Here is a 22,753-nt window from a genome sequence, read left to right as displayed (position 1 = left end):
ATCTGAGCCTACTGAACTACTGGTGCTGCCTCCCTTTTTAAGGAAAACACATACAATTGCAGGTGCTGGAAAGGAGATACTGACCTCCTGCTGCTGCTCCCAGTGGCTGTGTTTGGGGTGCTTTCCCCACCTGTGGCACTTTTGTGGTAGGTTTGGATGCATCCATCTGCTCTGCTTTAGACTGTAATATAGCAAACAGTGATTTATGTATTTATTTATTGCAAATGAGAACGAATAATGGTAAAATGAAGCCCATCTCCTGGGGTCTTTCTCTTAGCCTTCTTCCTAGAATTTAACTGCCAGGTCATCCTGGCTGTCTCACAGCAATTCTTATCCACCCACCCTATTCTCCACCAGATACTCCCCATCCTCTAGGATTCCTGAGGTACTGCCTGTGATCTCCATCAAGAAAGCTACATATAAAGCTCTTATACAAAGGCAATTCCCTTAAGTGCATTCCTTTCCTTTCCTCTTCCCTCCCTTCTTCTTTGTCTGTGTCCGAATTGCCCCCTCTATAACTTACTGCAGCCTATTGTTAGTTCCATGAACCTCCTCTCTGCTGGGAAGACTCCATTCTCCACAGCGACCTAGACTGTACAATGCACAGTCCACCTTGCTTTGACATTCTAAGGTGAGGCAATCCCAGCGCGACTCCTGTACTGTAGAACAGGCCATTGCTTAGCCCAGCCCTCTCACCTGACATGGGGCAAAACAAGCTGTCATCAGCTCTGAGGGACCTACTGCATAACTGACCCTGAGCAAAGGCACATAGGTACTTACTGGTCCCGCTGGGTGAGTGCCAGGTTGTGCTTGGAGGGCAGATTGGGGTTTGCCTGCTGGCTGGGCTTGGCCAGGCTGTTGTTGGGCTGGCCGTGAGGAGGGCTGGGCTTGGGTTCCTGCTGGCGGTGGCTGCTGCTGCTGCTGCTGCACCCTAGCTTGCTGTTGCTGTTGCTGAGAAGATTGTTGCGAGGGAGCTGCTTGCTGCTGCTGCTGCTGCTGTCTGCTCGACGGCTGCTGCTGCCTGGATGACGGCTGCTGCTGCTGCTGCTGCACAACTTGCTGCTGCCTCGCTTGCTGCTGCTGTTGGTGCGAAAGAGGCTCCGATTTTGGCTGCTGAGATGGCGGCCCATGTTGCACCTGCCTCTGCGATTTTTGGGACTCTGAGGTATGATGGTAGCCCGACGGCTGCCGAGACTGCTGGGAGTACTCTGAGGAGCTGGAAGGATAACCTGGCTGCGCTCTTATATCGGCCTGCTGAGCCTTCTTCTGGGAAGAGGGCTGCCCATGTCCGCGTGACTCGTGGCGGCCAGCATCTCTTGGATGTTGCCTGGATGACCTCTTTGGCAGGTCATCGGTGGAGTGCCGGGAGGAGGACGAATGCCTCCCGTAGTCTCCATGGTGCCTGTGTTCTTTGGAAGAGGAGTGTCGCGGGTGAGAGTAGTCATCGTGATGCCACATGTCTTCATCCGGGGGCTCGTCATAGTCGTGATAGGTGTGCTTAACTGGACCCCTCCTTTGGGAGGATGAGGAGTGGCCACCATAATGCCTCATCCTCTCCGAACGAGGTTCCCTCGGCTTATCAAACCAGTCTGTCTCCTCCTGACCCAAGTGATAGGCTTCAGAAACCAAAAACAAATCACAGTCAATCCCCTCATCCACAGTTGGGAATGTACCCCAGGATGAAGCCATGCAATGGATTAAAAGAAAGCAAGGAACCGATCGCATGCACACAGGATATGCCACAGTAGCCGCTCGGGAAATAGATATCTATAAATAAACAGGAATCATAGCACAGTATCACACTGAACAAGCAGTGAGCAGAGCACCAGTAGGACATGCAGAGTGCAGCATGCTAACACAGAACCACCAAAACAGAAAGCAAAATGCGGGAGAAAGGCACCTGGCAAGGAAACGGAGGCTGTGGTATTGTCCTTGCAAATATGACCCGCTTGGGCATGCTCTGGGGTTAAGTTACCACAGGTAGCCATTACCTTCACTGTCTGAAACAACACAGTGTGAATCATCCATGATGTAACCTTCCTCATGCTTGTAAGAGTGGGTTCTTGGCACATCTTTGATATGTTCTTGTACATCAGGCAATGAGTGACTGGAGCAGAACTGAGAGCAGCTGTCCCCAGCAGACTGAGGGAGAGGCCCACCCGAGGACCGTGACACGCCCATGGACTTCCCCAACGGACTGATGGGGCTCTCTTCTTCTGAGGTTTGTGTGCGAATTGGAGGTCGCCCGCGACTTTGACTCATGCTAAGGGAAGAAGGTTTGGAACTGCCTCTCTGAGGCCTCTCCATGCTCTCTCTCTCGTAGGACCTGCTCCTGATCTCGCGGCTTGACATTCTCTCCGACACATAACCAGACGATCTGGATCGCCCGCCACTGTATGCCCTGTCATCTTCTTCCATCGTATCCCTGGCAGACCCACCGTAGTACTTCTGCTGTTCATAGACATTCTTTTTGAGGCCGTATGTGATGTCGTCTTGCATCTTCTTTGCTCTGGATGCCACACTGCTGCTGCTGACAGACGTGGTTGCTGGGTAAGAGGCCAGGTCTGATTCCACATCTCTCGCTTCTTCTATAGGGGAGAATTTTGAGATCTTCTGTTCCATACCTTGTTTCCGGTGCTTGCTGCGTTTGGAAGAGATGACAGCTGGGGCCAAGTTTTTGGAAGAGTGCTTCTGCACTCCCATGGTGGACCCAGGCTTGTCTGGGCGAGTGGAGTGCCTGTAATCACTGTCCCCGTAGTAGTAGGAGCCGGAGCTACCCGACATCCTCCCATTGCTCTCTGGGCCCCTATGATAGCCTCTCCCTCGATGGTCAGGGCCATGGTGATCATACATGTCCTCCTCTGACTCTTCTCCCTTTGGGTAGCAACAAGGCCTGCTGGAGACATCTGTGTCTGTGAAGTCACTCTTTTCTTTCATATATCGCCCATTGCTGCTCTGCAACTGCGAATCTCCCTTTTGGCCCTCTGCTGAGGTGCTTTCTTTGGTTAGTTCACTGATGTCATCAATCATTACATAGTTCCGAGGAATGTTCTGCTCCAGGTTTGTGTAGAGGGAGTCAGAGGAATAGCTGGTCGAGGGACTTTGAGCTACACTGCTCCTGTCCTGGTGCCTTCCTTCTGGCGGCTTGTACTGGTCGTAGCTGCTGGTCACAGTTGTGGTGCTGTACGTCACTTCTGGAGTTGCGGCTGAGATGACCACAGTGGGGTTGCCTATTACTTCATAATTGGTGGGCATCTTCTGCTCGAGGTCAGCTAGCGATGTCTGCCGCGGTTTCTGGGAGGTGGTGTGTGTGTCCGCGTGGGTCTGGAAAAGAGCGCTCTGTGCTGGCTGAGGTGTCTGACTGGGATACGTGGTCTGTGCTTGGTAAGGTGGCCGGAAGCCTTGGTGACTTTGCAGAACCTGTTCAGACTGATACCCAGTGCTTGGAGTAAAGCTGTGACTCTGGTATGTCGTTTGGGAAGGGTAGGCCGGCATCTGGCTTGCTTGGAATCCGTTCTGTGCAGGGACATTGCTTGCTGAGGGGTAGTGTGGAGGCTGAAACCTTGCTTGCTGGAATGCGGCTGGGGCTGGTGGGGCAGCTTGTCCTGAGGAGTACTGATATGGGGTATAAGAGGAGGCTGATGTGTACTGTGCACTGGAAAAGTCAGCGTATTGATTGGAAGGGGCAGTACTAGGCCTGGTCAGACTCTCATAGCCAGAGAGTCGTAGGTTGTTGAGCTCACTGTCAGACATATAATCCCTGTTTTCCCCCAAGCATCTCAGGTAGGGATAGTCGCGGACGTTTCGGTCCTTCAGCAAAGACTCTTTTCTCTGCGTAATCCCCAGTTCCAAGTACTTGAGTTTGGCATCAATCTCCTTTTCTTCTTCATCAAGCTCAGCCTGTTTCTTCCGCAGCTTTGTGGACTCGTGCTCCACTAGCTTCAAGTCGCGGTCAATGTCTTTGAGGAGGCTGGCCTTCGTCACCTGAATGGCTGGCCCTGCCACTCCCTTCTGCATGAGGCCCGGCATGTACATCTGTGAGTGAGCTTGGCTGGCCAGAGGGAGATGAGCTTCTTCTGGTGGGGGGCTAGGCAGTGTCCGTTTCACTTTCCGAATGAGGGTGTTTGACTGCAGGGTTGAAATCTAGAAGGTAATGGGAAGCTTAATTTAGATAGCAGGTAACCATGTGTGTGAAAGAACACATTTCCATTTTTAGTTACCAGGTGGGTATATTACTCAACAGTGGCCCACACTTCTGGGGTTCCTATCTTCTAAGGCAGGCCCATTATATATATATCTCATATTTTACCTCACCCTTTTCAACTCAAAGTGGCATAGATGATTCCCCCCCTCATTTAACCCCCCCCCCAACAATCCTCTTTGAGGTAGGTGAGGCTGAGAGAGAGTGACTGGCCCAAGTGAGCTTTGCCTAGTGGAGAATTGAACGCTGGTCTCCCAGGTCCTAATCCCACACTTTTAAATACAGTGGTACCTCTGGTTACATACTTAATTTGTTCCGGAGGTCCGTTCTTAACCTGAAACTGTTCTTAACCTGAAGCACCACTTTAGCTGATGGGGCCTTCTGCTGCTGCCATGCCGTCGCCGCACAATTTCTGTTCTCATCCTGAAGCAAAGTTCTTAACCTGAGGTACTATTTCTGGGTTAGCGGAGTCTGTAACTTGAAGCGTATATAACCTGAAGCGTATGTAACCCGAGGTACCAGCAGGGATCTCACCGTGTCTGTACGGTGCTCCAGCGGCACCAGTGGCAAACCGCTATGTACAGCGCATGTGTGGCATCGGTATGCACAGCGCATGCGTGTGACAGTGCATGCGTTGTATGTAGCGGTTTGCCGCCGCTGCCACCAGAGAGCCGTATGGACGGTGGTGGGATCCTCTGCTCGCAGCTGCAGCCATGAGCAGAGGATCCTCCACATTTGCCTGCGGCGGTGCGATGGCTGCTCGTGCTGACAGGCCCAGGCCGGGGCAGCAGGGCAAGCACCCCACGGGGTGCCAAGACACCTGGGGATGTTTTGTCATCCCCCCAGACATGGAACACAGGGCGCACCGCCCCCCCTGCCCCCAGCTTGCGACACCACTCTTTGGGTGCAGCTTATATTCGGGCCAATATGGTAATGATTCTGCTTAATGATGCTTCACCCTCTCCATTATATTAAATTAAATTAGGTTAACGAAATTGTATTTCTATGGAGGTTTTGAAATTTGGCAACGCCCTAGATTAGCATGTCCATGGCTCTTTCTGCTAAAGTACTCACTGGATATAGAGTACCAGCCCTTCTTTTTATTTTATTCATTTGCAGCACATGGCAGCCATTTTGTGCTGGCACCCACAACACTTTTATCATTATATGAGTAGAGGCGCCTCATTCTTTTACCGCCTCCCCCCCAAAAAACACCCACTGAGAATATCCAATTCAGGAAGCCTTTGGGTGGTTATCTTCAAAACTAAAATGTACAACTAAAATATACTGTATACAAATTCTCATGATTTGGGGCAGGTGTGTGGGGGACTGCTTCTTAATATTGGAAAGGCTAAATTGAATAATGATGTTAATGGCAATATTATACTATATGAATCACCACAGCTACTGACATCGAGGAAATGAGTTCTGAAAGAAGCAGGAATCAGCTTGAATATTTTTCTCTAATGAGCCAGAACAAAAATCAACTCAGTCTGGTTCACTGATTTTTTTAAAAAAATAAAAAAGTCAAAATAAAAATCTCTGCTTAGATTATCTTGGGAAGATTTCTGCTTTTGTAGGCAAAGCAAGTTTCTAATAATGCAAAATTTGTCTGTCTGGGAAAGGCACTCTTATTTAGTCTGAAGGTGTAAATCCACTGTCTTTGAAGTTCAGATGATCCTGAGATTATATTTTTTTTTTTGGTCTTGCTTTTGTGGAAGCCCAAGCCAAACAGTATGTAAAATCCAGGTGGAAGGAAATCTCCCCAAAGGTCTTGCCACCTTGGCAGATCTTACATAACCAGTGGAAATATGAGACCCTAACAATGTTAGAGAACAACGTTTTGCAGTGCTAGAGTATCTGAGGTCATGCAAGTAACATATTTTGAAATGACTATACAGGATCAGTAGGGCCCTAGAAAGAGACAGCTATCATGTAGATCTTGGAGGAGGGGATAACAGCTATTCCATCAGTATCTCTGATTGGTCTCTAAGGGCCATGCAGCCTGCAGGTTTCCATTGGGCCAAGCAGAGAGGGCAAGGATGCCTTGCAGGCAAAATGTCATCTGTCTGACATGAAGACATTCTGATGAGCAGAAATATTAACAATTAGCTTTTGGGCAGTCAGAGATCATTTCATGAGTATTTTCATAGCAGCCAGTTTTCGTTTCTCATTGCTGAAAAATGAGAGATGCTTTCCCACACAGGGCCTGCTAGCCCTAGGTCACCAGTGGTGTCCCTGGGCAAGTGTCTCTAGCCTTCTTAGAAAGAAAGTTATGGGGTAAGATTTGCAGGTACCTTCTAAGCGATTTCTGTAAAACGAGAGTGGTGTGGCTATCTAGTATATTTTTTGCTTTTTCCTGGGGAATGCTCCCTGTTATTAGAGAGCAACAGCATCTGTCAGTGTTGGATCTCCATAATCAGGACCAGCAGAACGTAGCTGACTTTCCATGGCAAGAATAAGGTTGCCAGTGGTGGGCATCTAATTTTGTGTTATGCCACCCCTGCCTTCATGGCAGTCATTGTGAGACCTGGAACTCTCTGAAATTTCATAATGTGCCCACTAGTCCAAAAAGGTTGGTGACTTGTGCCCTGGAGGAATGGTGCAGTTTCACAAAAGCACACTTTCTTGCTTCTCTATTGCTTTCAGCAGTCACCCTTCATTGCAGGAGAAAAACAGAAAGATAAATGATAAGATATGGGATGCCAGCCTTTTGATGTAGCAGGATTAACTTTAAACAACAAAAGTGTAGATAGATCCTCACTTTCATTTTTCTGGGATCTCACCAACCTGTTGATCTTCCAAAAATCTTTGTACAGGCACCAGACATAACTTGATCTTCATAAAGTTTCAGTATATATCAGGCTAACGTGGCCTTGCTATGTTTTGAGATTTTCAAGGCAGGTATTAACCCGTGATTCCTTTATATCCTGAACCATCTAGAAGTACTGCACTTTTAGCCAGTATTTTGACTCCCTTAGAGAAAGGGAGCAGAGAGGAAACAAGGGATACAGAGAATGAGAAGGAAAGAAAAAAGTATGGGAAAGGAAGAGAGGCTTACATAGGTCCACTGCTCTCTGCCTCACACCTATTCAATGCATTGGTAGCTTGTGATACTTACAGTGCACTTATAATGCAGCCATATTTAGCCTTCTCCCTTGCACTCCTGCATCGGGAGGACATGTCTCAACAGTCCATTTTGCAGCAACACAACAAGCAGCATTTGGATTCCTACATCATCTTAGGTAATTGTCATTTAAAAGCCATGCAACAGCTCCAGCAGCAATTGCAGAAGGGAGATTTCTGCTGCTGAAATTTGGGCAGCAAGTATCAGTGGGTATCAGCAGTTCTTCCAGATTCTACAGCTGACAAAGAACACTCCTGGACCCTAGTGTCATTACTATCTTGGCCTGTCAAAGCAGCTGATTTTCAGGGATTTCTCTCACTCCTCAGCTGCAGGATGTCAATAGAGAAGGAGAGACAATTGCGGCAGATCCTGCAGTAGCAGCTCCAAGAAGAACTGAACAGCACATAAAACAGGCCGCAGCTTTGAAGCCACATGCTGAAGAATGGGAAAATTTATCCCTTTTTTACTGCATACAATTTGTAGTGGCCTAAACAGTAGCAGACTATACCTAGGTGAGTTCCACACATTCTCAGTGCATATGTCAATCAGACGTGTTTATACTGTAGAGGTAGGTCTAGTGCTGGTGAAATCAACAGAATTTCAGTAGTGACCGGGGATAAATGACAGCGTGGAGGAATCAAATGGATCTGCCAAGAGTTTGAGTCTGCATCATTTGTAAAATGTGTCATCTCTCATGTGTGTCTAACCTATTAAAGTACATCATGTAGTGCTGAGCTGAAGTGGAGGTGGTGGGGGAGAGCTGTGGAAGAAGCATGAAAATAATCTTGAAATGGAAATAAAGGGGAAGTTGTGCACCCTTTGAAATGACGATTTTTGCATGAAAATATTGAAGATCATGAACATTTTACACATCACTACCACTATGCATCCTCAGCTAGTAGCTGATACACAGAGAGGTACTAATCTTTTATTCTGTCAGCTAACAAACACAAGCTGTTCATCAAACAATAAATAACTATCCTGCAGTACTTGAAGTCCCAAGTGTAAAGCCTGAAGGCAAAAGCAAGATGAGAATAGTGTGAGAATACCAGAATGCCAATCATAATGTTATTGACGGAAGAAACCTAATAAATGAGGGGATTAGTTAAAAGGAAGTTGAAAGGGAGAATCAGATGTCTTCAGAACACTTGGAAGCTAATGAAACATACTGTACTAGAAGCTCAGATAAAATCTATACAGCAGATTAGAAAGGAATAAACAAAGCCAGGAAGATGCCCACCTAGTTAATGAGCAGACTTCAAGGAAACAGTAAAAGGAAGAAGCTTTCTTTTAGAAAATGGTTGCCTTGTCCAAATTGGGAAAACAAAAAGAGCTTAAACTCTGGTAAAACAAATGTAAAATGACAATAAACCAAGTGAATAAAATTTGAGGGAGATATTGTTCAAAACTATACAGCTTTATTTTGATCCTTTAGAATGAGGAAACTAGCCTGGGGAGCTGTCAGACTGTTAAGACAAAAGTGGTGTGAAAGAATTGCTGAATGAGAATAGGAAGATTACTGAGAAGCAGGATGAATTCACTGTGGAAGATACAGGAACTAGTATTCATTAGAGATGGCAAGAGATGAAGGTCTATGGCTAATTGACCACAAAAAAAGTCACCAGATGCCACACACCCAATATGAAATTGTTGATCATCCAATTAAAATATGACCCTTGTCATTAAAACTGATTTCCTTAAAATAATACTGTATCAACTTTTTAAAGCTGACAGAAAATCAGGAAATTACAAATCTATTAGTCTAACCATTGTTCAGGGTCCTCTCATGATAATTGGTTAAAGAAGAGGCACCATAAGACAGGAATAAACAAATTGACAGTATTCACAATAGACAGAAGTAAGCAGTGGAGTCCCTCAAGGATATGCGATTTAAATTATTTACATCAGGCCAAGGAGTAAGTCGTAAGGTGGCCAAGTTTTTGGATGATATCAATCAGAATGGGGCTTGATGTAGAATGAGAAGAGCTCTTTAAGCAGGGAAAGGGATCCTACAGCCCACAGGCCAATCTTGGCCTACCAGGGGGTCCAATTTGACCTCCAATTTCTCCCAAAGCACTTCCACATGCCAATCAACTGATAGGCAAGGTTGAATGCTGCATTGGCTGTCCCCACCAGGTCCCCACAGGGAACTGGTATACAGTCAAAATAGCAGGATTTAACACCCCTCTCATCAGCTGATGAGCAGAGAGTTCAGTCCTGCTGGGTGGTGCTTCCCTAGTGCACTTCCTGCCGGGAGTGTGCTGGCCAAGCTGACCTCTCCCTCACAGTTGAACTCTTGACAGAGTCCCTACTCCTGTCCTGAAGGGTGTCTGCAAACTGAGTGAATGGGCAAAACAAAATGGCAAGTTAGGTTAACTGAAAATGGAAAAGTGATAAACACTGAGAGAAAAAATTCCACCCACATATATGCCGGGTGGAAAACATCACTTCATTGTGAGGCATCAGTGATAAAAACAAATTTCATATAAAGGGTTGTTTACAAGATTCTAAATAATAAAGTGGTTAGTATTGTAATGGCTTGGTACAAAGCTGTAATACAACCGTATTTGAATATGTAAAGAATATTGTAGAGCTGGAGCAAATGCTGAAAGAGGGCACACAATGATGAGTGCATAGCACCTTCCCTACCATGAAAGGTTAAAGCAGCTGAGGCTTTTACAGGTGAACAAGAGGGATATTGTAGAAGTTGTACTGGAGAAAAACATTTTGAATGGTCTAGAGAGAATAACTAAAAAAGGGATTCCCCCCTCCTTTCCAACTAGAATTCAGGGTCACTATTTACATTAATTGATGATAAGATTCAGGACAGACAAAAGAAAGTACTTTTTCAAACAGCACGTAATGAGCTTATGGAATTTGTTGCCGCAAGATGTTGTGATGACTTTAAAAGAGGATTAGACAGGTTTACGGAGGATAAGGCTATCAACAGCTATCAGTCATGGTAAATAAATGGAACCTCTAAATACCAGTTCCTGGGGGCAGAGGGAGGAAGCAATGGGGGAGGCTGCAGGCGGGTCTCCTAGAAGCATCTAACAGAGAGAGCCAGGGTGGTGTAGTGGTTAAAAACGGTAGACTCGTAATCTGGTGAACCAGGTTCGCGTCTCCGCTCCTCCACACGCAGCTGCTGGGTGACCTTGGGCTAGTCACACTTCTCTGAAGTCTCTCAGCCCCACTCACCTCACAGAGTGTTTGTTGTGGGGGAGGAAGGTAAAGGAGATTGTTAGCCGCTTTGAGACTCCTGAAGGGTAGTGATAAAGCGGGATATCAAATCCAAAAACTCTTCTAGAGGGACCCTTCGTCTAACCAACTATTGTGCTCTTACTGATGCTGCAATTAGTGCTAGTGTTCTAGGAAAATGCCAAAATCAAAGCAACCATTATGCAATACAGAATACAGCCTTCAGGTATTTTTTGTCACCCAGGAGGACTCCATCTTTTGCTAAGTGGGTTGGAGAGAGGGTGTTCAGGGAATGAGGGCTTTTTGTCAACCTGGGCCCCAGCCTGTTAATCAAGAAACTGAAGATATTAGCACTGTGTACAGGGAGATGCACTGAGAGTGCATCTGTAAATGACTGTGTATGTGCACACACCAAGGATGTAATTCAAGTCCAGCGTGTTAAAATATTCATTGTTGGAACGTTAATCAAATGGAAATGTCCAAGTCTATCTGCTGGGGAAATTCTCCTGCAGAAAAGGTTATTCTACAGCATGGAATACTGGATATGCAGAGAGGTGTGCAGAGTAGACATGGAGAAATAATGGCAAAACTTAAATATCATTGCTTTAGGCAATCCTCCAGTTGCACTGAGGGACACCTCCCAAAGACTGACAAGGGAGGAATATGTTAAGATGTTATGCTGCATCAAAAATGTAAACAGCACTTGTTTCATCAGTAGAATTTGCCTAAGAGCATCGTGATCAGTTCACACACTGAGGCAGTATCTTCAAGTCAGGCAAGAAAACACCTTAAAAATCCAAATACAACTCATGGCTGACATATATGCAAGCCTATTCTGGAGAGTTGTCATTCCAGAAGTGTAACTGTCAAATGCTTTTCATGACTATTGCAGGGCACTTCAAACACTACAAAATTCCTACATGGGAAGCATGTAGGAATTAGCATGTAAGCCCTAAGTTTATCAAGCTGTTTCCTCTGGAGAGAGAAAGAGAAGATTGAAAGCTGAACATTTCTCTCTCTCCAGAAGAAATAAATTGGATTCAAAGAGCTGGATGAAGGACTCTGAATCCAAACCACTTTCTTTGCAGAGGGATAAATCCTCATTTTTTAGTGCTTCCTCCAGCATTTTGAATCCAAGCTGTTTCCTCTAGCCTCCTCAGGTGCACTATGGATTTCCCAATGGGGACTTCCCTAGGGCAGCCAATCCCTGCAGCTTGTAAGAGATGTGCTTTGGATTCCCAACAATCAGCTGATTGTTGGCTGTGCACTTCAGGCACCCACAACCAGTTGATTGTCGATGCTTGTAGAGATCCCTAGGTGGTGTTTTGAAGCCCCAACAACCACCTAACAGCTGGGGCTTCAATGTGCCTTGCAAACCCCCATTGCGCTTTTACCTGCCCCACACCTGATGCGATATATATGACATCAGGTGCTGGGCAGGTGGGCATGGCTTGGCCAAAATGGTCTGGCAGGCCTAATTAGATTCACAGGCCAAAAGTCCCCAACTGATATCTCTTTGCCCTGTTCAGTGGCTGCTCAGATATATGCAACACTCAAACTTACAGACACAAAAAGCCAAGTAAATACAGCTGGTGTTTCAAAATGACACCGTGTGAGTCTAAAGCATGCAGGAGAGGGAGAAAACGGAGGTACTGGGACATAAGTTGATGGGATAAGTCCTTGGATGTCTGTTATCACTCATCTACTAAGTACTCTGAGGATAAAACTGCTTGCATCTGTGGCAACCTGCACTCTGCATTCTTGTGGATCTGCAATGAATACATCCAGAGTGCCATCTATTCCTTTTTTATGAAATGACTTTCAATTTCTGAGACAAGGACCAGAGCCAATTACCTGTTAGGTACGACCATCTTGCTTACTATATCAAGCAGGAGAGGGTTTGACCAGTTGGCTCCAGGAAGTGATAAATGGTCCATGAAAAGAGGGGTGTGTGTGCAATCCTGATTACCTTGAAGACAATGGTTATATGGTCATTCCCTAAGAAGGCTCCTTTGTCTCCACAAGACTTTCCCCGCCTCTGTTAGCTGGTCACAAACATTTCCATTAGGGGAAAGCTTAAGTGCAACTGCAGACATTCTTGGATGACACAAATTCTTTGGACCCACCCAAATCCTTTTTCTGACCTGGTTTTGTCATTGAAATAGCATTGCTTGTCCTGAGGAATGAAATCTGCTGGGTGTAGGGTTGGGATACTGCAAAACCCTGTCAATTTCCCTGGGCCTCTCAGCAGCTATCAATATAATCAATCATGGTATGTTTCTGGAAAGGCTGTCTGAAGTCAAGATTGGGGGGACTTTTTTCCATACTATTTCAGAAGGTGGTGCTGGGGACTGCAGCTCTGTCTCTGGTGTTCTGCCAGGTTCCATTCTGTCCCCGTGCTGTTAACATCTGAGCGAAGTCACCCATAAATTTGGGGTGTGCTATGTACAGTATTCTAGTCTGTCTGCCATGGGAGATGCTATGCTGCCTGTTCTGGATGGGGTTGCACTCCCCCTTAAGAATCAGGCCTGTAGTCTGGGGATGCTATTAGATTTAGTCTTATCCATAGTGGCCCATATAATCTCAGTGACACAAAGCTAAGCCAGAGATAGTTGTTCTTGATATGCTGTTCTTGTTTTGGCACAGTCTTTTTTTAAACTACTGCAATGTGCTGTACTGGGGACTGCACTTGAAGGTCGTTTAAAAACTGCAATTAGTTCAAAACATAACAGCAGGTTTATTGACTGGGACCACTTTGCAATAGAAAACATTTGTTAGCACTTGTACTGGTTTCTTACAGCTGCAAACTGTAATGCTAAGACTATCTGGAAAACCTGCGTTGCCTACCACAATAGCTTGACAGAGCAAGAATACAGATGTACAGCCTGCTAGAGCCAGAAAATTAGAATGCTTCCTAGATTAACCTCTCCCCCCCAATGTCTGGAAGCACCTTTCCATTGCAATTTATCTGCTTTCCAAAATATAGATTTCTTATGTCTGTATAGAAAAGGATATGACTGACGAAGGTGAGTTGATGGACATTTTAGGGAATGTGATACGATTTTCCCTTGCACAGCTGTCCTGGCAGGTACTAAAGCGAAAGATCTCATGACAATTCCCACATCGATGTCTTGTTTTCATATGTACTAATGAAGGGAAAGTTCCTCTGAGATGCCACGTAGGAGTTCCTTAGCAGCTAACAACATGTTTTTCCCAAAGCACAAAAGGCTATTTTTCTTTATTGCCACTAGATGGCACAGGAGAGAACACACAGCTTCTCTGCCTGCATGGGTTTTTAGGATGTAGAAAAGGGAGCACTTGCTATTTTGGACTTGGGTGTGTTCAGTATCTTGCTGATACTGAACCACACCACAGAGTATCAAACATATATTAAAAACGAAGCAAAAGAGATTGCTGTAAGTGGGCAGACATAATGCAATCCTACATGAGAAGAATTGCTGCAGTTGGTAGGTAGGAAAAGCTGAGAGGTATAATAAAAGCACAAGACTTTATATACAAAATATGTTAGGAATGGAGTTCATTATGTATTTCTTGCACAAATTCAGTAAGGATGCTGTGCAATTCAAAACTAGACTTTGCTCCTGAAGACCAGGATGTCAATCTGCAATGTTGTATGAGTGAGATGTGATGGTTCCCCTCTTTAAGATATCTGTAGATTGCCTGAAGATGTTCTAGTATCTGATATCATACTGGGAACATAAGGAGTAGCAGTGGATTCTTTCACGCTGTGGGGTATAATAATAATAAATGTATTCATACCCTGCCTGTTTCCCTGACAGGGACTCAAGGCGGCTTACGGACAAAATAAGAATAGCCAAAAGCATAGAAAAAAAATACAATAATTAAAAACCAATTAAACATTAATGAAATTAAATATCTATCTACCCATCCATCTATCTATCAGAGATCTATTTAAAACATACAGCTAATTATAATAAAAACAGCACCTGCCCTTTCATTAAAAGCTGACAGTTCCCAAAAGCCTGTTGGAATAAGAAGGTATTCACTTGCCAGTGGAAGGACAACATGGAGGGAGGCGTAATAACTTCTCCAGGGAGGGATTACCCAAGGCCCTCTCTCGTATCCCCACCAAGCATAACTGTGAGGGTGGCCGGACCAAGAGAAGGGCCTCACCTAAAGATCTCAGAACCTGGGCAGGTTCGTGTGAGGGAATACAGTTTTTCAGATAGCCTGGACTTTGTATATATATATTCATGCCTTATATACAAACCACATATTAACATCCAGTAAGAGGGAATACATTTCTTAAAGGTTAAGACAGAGGAATCATTTTAAGTATAGTGAAGGTGGTTTGGAAGTGCCTTTGCTGTATAGAAAATGCATATACCTTTCAATGTCTTGAAATGAACTCTGAAAAAGTGGTTCTGGAAATTTTCAGCATGTCAAGTGAAAGCAGGCTGCAGTCAGCGTCAGAGCTAGTCGCTTGGGGACCCGGACCCATGCCGTGCACCCAGGGGCGATTGGCATGGCAGCGATCCACCTGGGGGGCAGATTGGCACAGCAGCGATCCGCCCAGGGGGCGCAATCGCCGTGGTGGTGATCTGCCCAGAGGGGATTTTGTCACCCCCATCAGGGATGACATCTGGGATGCACCGCCCCCCACCGCCCCCCTTCCTATGCTCCTGGCTGCAGTGGGTACTTACTGGTCAATGTCCACTACCTCACCAATCCTTAAAGTAATTTTATAATTATTTCAGTGTCTTCATGGTTTTATTTTATTTTAGCAATTTTTGGGGTTTAAAAATGTGGGCACTCTGCTTGAAGGAGAGGAGCATGATTAAGAGCATCATGCATTTGACTTGCATGTCTGTAAAGAAAGTTGCAAAACAAGCTTTACATGGAGAGTGAGGGACCTGCTGTGACCAATAAGCCTGTTGTGTCTTATCTTCACAGGGACTTTAAAGCAGCTCTCCTTCATTCCTGCTGCATAGTGATTACGTGATAAGCGGGGGCCTTTAAAAAGAAAAGCAGAAATATCATCAGACTTCTCTTACTTATCAGACAAGCGGCAATCTTACCTGGCTACCAGGAAGCAACGCATGCTGATACAAAGAGAACCTGTCTTTTGCAGACTCCTCTGATGTTGGGCTGATGGGCTTGGGGTCAGATAAGGACCGCTGCATGGTTTTGATGGGGCGAGGTAGGGTCTGCTGGCGCTGGGTGGTGTCGGCTGTGAAGTGCTTCTGCGGGGTCACGTGGGCCTTGTTGAGCCTCTCGCTGGTTGTGAAGGAAGACTCTAGCAGCCGATGTGGGGACAGGGGTGAGACTGGGGAGTAGAGCACTTGGGGAGACTTGGGAGGCTGACGGGACACCAGCTGAGACAAGGAATCTGTCGGCAGGTGGGATTGGTAGCCAATTTCAAGTGGGTCGGGCTTCTTCTTCCCCAAGGCCTGCTGTCGGACCGAATGGGGATCCAGGGGGCCTGTGCTTACGATCTGGATGTTGGAGGAGTAAGGCGTAATCGTCGTAGGCACAGTGAGCTGGGGGATCACGATGCCTGGCTGTGGCTGCGCTTCCGGCTCCGTCTGGCAAGCCAGGCTCTCTCCTCGCTGGGTCTTCTCAGGGGCAGAGATGTATTTCACGATCTCCACCTTGGGGTCATGGGTGGTGATGTGGATGGAAGGGGACACTCGGTGGAGCTGGTCAGGTTCAGTTTGCACAGAGCAGTCGCTGATGGTCTGGATCGCTATGCTAGCCGTGCCTTTGGCTGAAGAGTCTGGCTTGCTTTCTGCGTTGGAGTCTGAGTGCCGTGAAAAGCGGGAGCGCCGGCGCCGCACGGGCTGCTCCCACTCGCCGTTGTCTTCCTCGTCCGTCTGCACACTACAGTCGGTGCTGCGCCGGGTCCGCCGGCGGCGGGATGCATAGAAGCGCTCCTCCCCATCTTCCTCATCCGTCTGCACACTGCTGTCTGTGATCTTCTTCACGGCAACATATGGCTCGTGGCCTGGCTCCTTGTCATAAGCATCCCGGAGGCGCGGCATGGAGTTCCTCTTCTTGATCCCCCGACCGGCTTCCCACTGGTCTTCCGTCTGCAGGGACATTTCAGAGGCTGAGTTGGTGAGAGGCCTCTGGAGTCCAGGGTAGCGAGGCTGCCCTTGCCCGTCTTGCCCTGGGGCCGCAGTAGCTATAAATGCTTGGTTCATGGGTGGCCAGTATTGCCCATTTTGAGCAAGGGTCCGCTGCATTTCTATGGTGATCTCTGACGCGGCCTGGGGAGGGAGCCTCCCCGATGGGTCACATACGGGAGGGAAGGTGCTCTTCTGCCTCTTCTGCTCCTCCAGTTGGTGCTGCAGTTGCTGCTGCAATTGCTGGATCTGCTCCAGCTGCAAGCGCTGCTGGGCCAGCTGCTCCCGCTGCAGCACAAACTGGACTTGGCGCTCCTCCTGCTGCTGTTGCAGGACCTGGTGCTTTATGGATTGCAGCTCCTGGATCTCCCTGTGCATCAGCAGCTGCTCCTTCTCTCTGTGCCTCTGCAACTCCACTCGCTCCCGCTCCAGCTCCTCGTGCAGCCTCATCTGCCTCAGTTTCTCCAGCTCGACTCTCTCCCTCTCAATCTGAAGGATGTGCTCCTGCTGCTTCCTCTGCCTCTCTTCCTCCTTCTCCTTTTCTTCCCTTTCTGTGGCTGCTTTGCTGGCAATGCTGGGCTGGGTAGCTTCAGCCTGTTTCTGGGTTGGTGGTGGTGGTGGTGGTGGTGGAGGCGGCGGTGGCGGTGGCTGCTGCTGCTGCTGTCCTTGGCTGGCATCCCTGACAGTACTCTGCACCCCAGAAGTCACTGCAGCAGCCTCCTCTCTGCCTTTCTGCTCAGGCCTTTGCAAGGGGACAGCAGTCGGAGCCGAGGGCTTGGAAACTGGTGCTGGGCTTACGCTACTGGCAGCAGTGCTGGCTGCAGTGGTGCTAACAGGCTTCCCCAAATACATTGGTGTTTCCATTACTGAAGATGTGGGAGCCGCTGGGAGTCTGCTGGGCACTGGATAACGATACAGACCTTGGGATGCAAGGGGCATCCTGGGAGCAACTAGAGGCACTCTGGTCAAGCTGGCCAGAGGGACAGCTGTGATACTGCCTGGGGCATAGGGTCTATATAGGCCTCGGAGCATGGGGCGCAGCACAGAAGCTGGCTGGGTAGTGATGGGGAGAGTTGATGCGATTGGTGTGTTGATGGTTGAATAAATCATGCCATCAGCAGCTCGGACGGTGGCCGTGGAAGGGAGTCCCTGTCTGACAGCTCCAAGTCTGGAGAGGTTGTACTGGGCTAGGTTTCCATAGCCTTGGCCAGACTCTGGGAAATTTGGCTTGTACATCATGTTTGATTTCATGGCACCCTGCTGGGCCGAGATGCCTCCGCCCCCTCCTGGCCCATACTGTCCATATTGGAGAAGATCTGAGCTGTTCGCATGCCGGCCACCGTACTGGTCCATAGAGTTGAGTGCTGCACACATTCGGCTGATTTCGCGAGCTGTCGTGGCGCTATAATGAGCCAGGCTGGCTTCCTGGAAATTTGCCAGGTCCCCTCTTAGCGAATACCTGTAGTCAGAGTAGATATTGGAGGCCGAGCTATATCTCCGCATTGGGTAGGAATGGCTCAGCAAGTCACTGGCCTGCCTGAGGTCAGAGAAAGAGCCGTACTGCATTCCGTGCCCCGTGTAGCCTCCCTCGGTGAAGCTGTGGCTGTACGGAGGTTTCATGGTGGTCAGATCCACAGCGGAATCCCCAGGAGGGGCGTTGAAGGGCTGCCCTCCCTTAACTGGGTAATAGTTCAAGCCCATTTCAGAAAGGTTTGTGTCTGACATTGAGGAATACAGTCTCCCAAACAGGCCATGATGGTAGAACCTGTGCTCCTCGTACGGATTAGGCCCTGGCGCTGCTTGTTCTCGATAAGGATATGCCTCTGCCACCTCCTGTTCTCTGCTGCCATAGTACTGGCCACTAGGTTTGTCAGCGCTTCCTGCATCCCCAACATTTTTCTCTGGCACCTTGGAAGAAGGGTTAAAAGCCCCAGTGCAGCTGCCTCCAAAGGGAAATTTGTACACTACGTCACAGCATGCTACTTGACTTTCAGGCTTCATCCCTGTGAGATCCAAGGCATTGGGAGGAGGTTCCTCTTTGATGAGTTTGGTGACAGGGCCTGTTGCAATATCATCCATCTGCACCATCATAACCTGGGATTTCTTAGTCCCAATGGTGACTGGGGGTGTCTGAGTTTTCAGTTCTACTGGGATCCCTCTATACACCTCTGAACTTTGGTCCTGAGGAAACGGTCTGGGAATGGCACTCACAATATTCTGTGCATTGTTGGTCTGAGTGATCAGGGCATCTTTTTTCATCAAGGATGTCATCTGGTTGGGCAAATTGTATCTTGCAAATTTCGCTTGCTGGGGACCTGCAGCTTCCGGACGGCCTGCAGAAGCAGAAATTCCAGTGCCGCTTGCAACTCCTCTGAAGGTACCAGTCTGAACTGCTTGTTCTACCTGCTTAATGTGTGTCAGGCAGACAGGACTCCCCGTCCCTTGACCAAAGTCCACTCTGTTCTGGAAAGGGTCTCCATAGACCGCAGGATGCTTTGGCTGAGACACAAGCATGGAAGATGCAACAGTGATGCTGACTGTGGTGGCTGTGCTTATGATAGCATGGGGCTGTTCCTGGGCATTAAGGTTGATAATTAAGGGTTGGATGGTGCTAGACTGCCGACTTGGTGACTGGTCCATAGTGAGGCAGTATTTTCTGCTCTCCGTAGCTAGGGATGTGAGATCCATCCCTTGGTCTGTTATAATGATTGGAGCTGACTTTATTGCAGTCCGCAGGTCCACAATATTACTACCAACTGCTCTGGGTCCAGGTTCTACTCTGGATGTCCCAGGTATTGATGATATCCGACACAAAGAGATGTTCTCTGCAGGCAGTGTTCCCCAGCTATACACACCAGGCATGCTCTCGGCAGCAGTTGTTTGCACTTTCTGCATTGCAGCACTAGGAGCAGAGGCTCTTTCGAAAGCTGATTGGGTCTTTGTGTAAGTGGACTGCAGCTGCTCTTGTTGGAGTTGCGCTGCATGGATTACTGTTTGACTGTAGCTATGCTGGCGGCCTTGCCGAGTTGGAGAGGAGGCTGGTGAAATGGAGGAACTTACGCCAATCGGCTTGGTCTGAATGGCTGCATCCGCTGCTAATGTGATGACCATAAAGGGAGATTCTTGTGATGATTGTTGCCGAGCAAGGCGAGGGGAACTCGATCGGTAGGGAGTTTGTGTTCCTTGAGCTACCATTGGAGAAGAGGTTGACATAGCGGTAGTCGTGGGGGCATCATAGGCGAGAACTGGGCTATGGGTTTGGGTGGAAAACTCTGCAGTTGATTTAACCCCCATCCCTGAACTGGGTGGCACCCCAGCTCTAGGAACAGAATGAGTGGGGCTCTGAGTAGGAGAAGAAGGGGAAAGTGGTGGGCTTGAGCTTTTGAAGTAGGGATATGTTTTAGGTGTTGACATGGGTCCAGTGGACTTGTCAGTCATGCTTTGGAGTTTCTCTCTTGCTGACGGCCCACTAATCTCTGCAACGCTCCTGACCCTGGAAATATTTTCTGTTTGACAACCATAGCTGGCTGTTACTTTTGTTTGAGTATAACTTCGGCTAGTAGTGGACACGGATGGGGCATCTGAGCCGCTCAGAGAAGTCGGAGAGCTGTAGATTCGTGGTGCACTTGCAGGACTGGAAACAACAGTGGTGACGGTGCTAGTTCCTTTAGCATATGTGTAGGGCGTTGTTACGCTCTTTGAAACTGAACTAGGTGCTGTGGGTGAGCTATGAAGCTTTGGCTGCTCCTGACTCTCCTTTGCGAAATGTTGAGTGACTCGAACATCAGGGATTATTCTGCCTGCGCTGCTTTCAGTGGAGGAAAAGGAGACAGGAGCAGACAACTGGGTTGGGCTTGTCCCAGGAGTGAGTGGGCCACTTTCATAAGCACTCTCTGCATTCAGAAACTGCTTTTCTTGATAAGCATCTTCTCTCCCTTTCTTCTTTACTTCCTGTTCAAGGGTCAAATCCAGAGAAGAGGATTGATGCATCCTGGAGATATTCTGTGATGTCTGAAGGATTTCTTCATAAACTGCCCCAGATTTGGAAAGTTCGTTCTGATAGTCTGCTTGAGAGGAGTCTAAATTCCGGCCGTCATAGCTGTAGTCATCTATGTATTGGTATTCGAAATTATTTTGGCCTTCTGAACCACGATAGCCTACTTGCTGGAAGGTGTTACTGTAGGAGACGCTTTGCTGGGATGGTTGCTGCTTCTGAAACATTTCTGCCTTCCTCATCATCTCTTCATAAGCTTCTTCCGCACTTTTCAGGGGCTTGTTGGAGGGGTAACCAGAGCCAGCAGTTTTTTCTGTTGGAGAATAGAGGGACATAAATGTTGGGAGGTTGTACTCACTGCCAGACTTGTACAGCTTGGAGGCAATGACATCAAACCCCTCTGCCTCAGAGTCAATGGAAGGAGAATATTCTGAACAGGAAGATCTGTGCAGTTCCTCCATCTCTGCAGCCTGACGCAGTTCCTCGGTGGGTGATGCATCTTCAATGGGAGACAGATTGCTGGGTGGCGTTTTAGACCTTTCCCTCCTCCTCTGTGCCCTCAGCTCTTCTTTATCTCTCTTTGTTTTCCGAGCCGTGCTTCGGATGCGCTGCTGTTCTACCTCTCGCATTTTTTCCTGTTCTCGCAAGAGCTCCTCTTCCTCCCGCAGCTCTTCTTCCTCGGAGGAATCTTCTATGGTTGGCAGCAGAGGTCCGTGGGAGCGATGCCGGGCTTTCCTCTGCTGCTTGACCTCCTCCAGCCTCTGCCTGCGACTAGGGCTGCTATCGCTGTCCTCCTCCAGGGAAGAGATGGAGGTGGGGGAGGTTCCTGATGTGTAACTGGGTGTTGTTGCTGGCAAGGTGGAAGAATATTCGCCTCTTGACCTGTCTTCTGGGGATCCCGTCAGGCTTTCCATCTCCAGTTCAGGTTCTCTGTCCAGGCTGATGTCTGCCTCTTGGCTGATCTCCATGTCTCTGCCATAGTTGTTAGTGCTGTTTAATTCAATGGTTTTGAAACGCCGCAAACCTCCCTGAGATGCAGCCATGTCTTCCCCCTCAGTACTTTCCAGCTCTTTTCTTTCCTCCTCATATATGCTGCCGGAGCTGTGAGGCAGGCGTCTCTTGGATAAGGCGGCCTCCCTGCTTTTCTCTGAGTCAGGCTTGTGCCCGTTTTTTGCAACGCTATATTTTACACGATCGTATTCTTCCTCCTCCTCCAGGTTATCTTCCTCTGCGCTCATCTCCAGGAGTTGCCTTCTCATGAACTCTTCGTCAGTCATGGCAGGTTCTTTGCTTTTCTGCCTTGTTGGTACGATGGAGAACTCTCCTTCGCTGCTGTCTTCCACATAGTCGTGGCGTAGCTTGCTGCCGAAGTCATCTGAAGACTCCATGCTGTCCCTCTGCTCCTTCTGGTTCTCCCATTCTAGAGAGTCTTCATCTTCTTCCATGATATCTTCTAGCTCCTCATCAGAATCAAAGGCTTCCGGGGTGATAGAAAGGGACCGTGGCCTCTGCCTTTCCCTCTGCTCCTCTCGTAATTCGTGGTATGTTTTACCTCTGTCTGTTGGCTCCTGAGCCAGCCCCTTGGACTCCAGTAGGGGCCGCATGCTGCTTTCCAGCTTAGTGAGTTCTGAAGGACTTGGAGGGCTTGGCTCTACAATTCCGGTTTCGTTTAGTTGTTCTCCTTCTTGCTGCACTAAGCCCGTGATCTCACTCTGGGAACTGGATATGCCATCAGATGAGTAACCAGTGTCACTCAAGCTTTGAGGGCTACGAGACAGGTCTGGTGGATAAGGCTTACTGGATTCCTACAAAAGAAGAGAAAACAAATTCCATTAGATGCCATTAAAAGAGACTTTTATGAGCACAACCCAGTTTATCACACAGGCTTGCAGAAATCCTGAGCTATAATTAACTTAGACATCATGACGGGACATAAAACCCTCAAAATTTGAAGAAGAAAAAAACTACAACACAATAGCCACAATTTAGCAAGTAACAAAAGTGTTATCCCTCACTTTAATAATAATTTTAAAAATTAAGAAGGGGAGGGCTCCTAAACTCAGGAGTCATAAGCAAGTAAAAAGGTAAAGGGACCCCTGACCATTAGGTCTAGTCGTGACCGACTC

At 47.8% G+C, this 22,753-nt stretch overlaps 1 protein-coding gene across 4 annotated transcripts in view; it reads right to left on the bottom strand.

The window, feature by feature from the left end:
- Positions 1 to 22,753, bottom strand: part of BSN (bassoon presynaptic cytomatrix protein) — a 208,085-nt gene that overhangs the window by 9,726 nt on the left and 175,606 nt on the right. For all 4 annotated transcript variants that reach the window (XM_082214464.1, XM_082214463.1, XM_082214466.1 and 1 more), the window contains exons 5-8: positions 15,587 to 22,432; positions 1,992 to 4,143; positions 781 to 1,616; positions 85 to 181 (exon numbers count right to left, since the gene is read on the bottom strand). In XM_082214464.1, coding sequence (XP_082070590.1) covers positions 85 to 181; positions 781 to 1,616; positions 1,992 to 4,143; positions 15,587 to 22,432 — 9,931 coding nt within the window. The remainder of the gene's footprint in view (positions 1 to 84; positions 182 to 780; positions 1,617 to 1,991; positions 4,144 to 15,586; positions 22,433 to 22,753) is intronic.

This window comes from Podarcis vaucheri (genome assembly GCF_965113315.1).
Source record: "Podarcis vaucheri genome assembly, chromosome: 2".
NCBI lineage: Eukaryota > Metazoa > Chordata > Lepidosauria > Squamata > Lacertidae > Podarcis > Podarcis vaucheri.
This window is presented reverse-complemented; position numbering and strand designations above follow the sequence as displayed.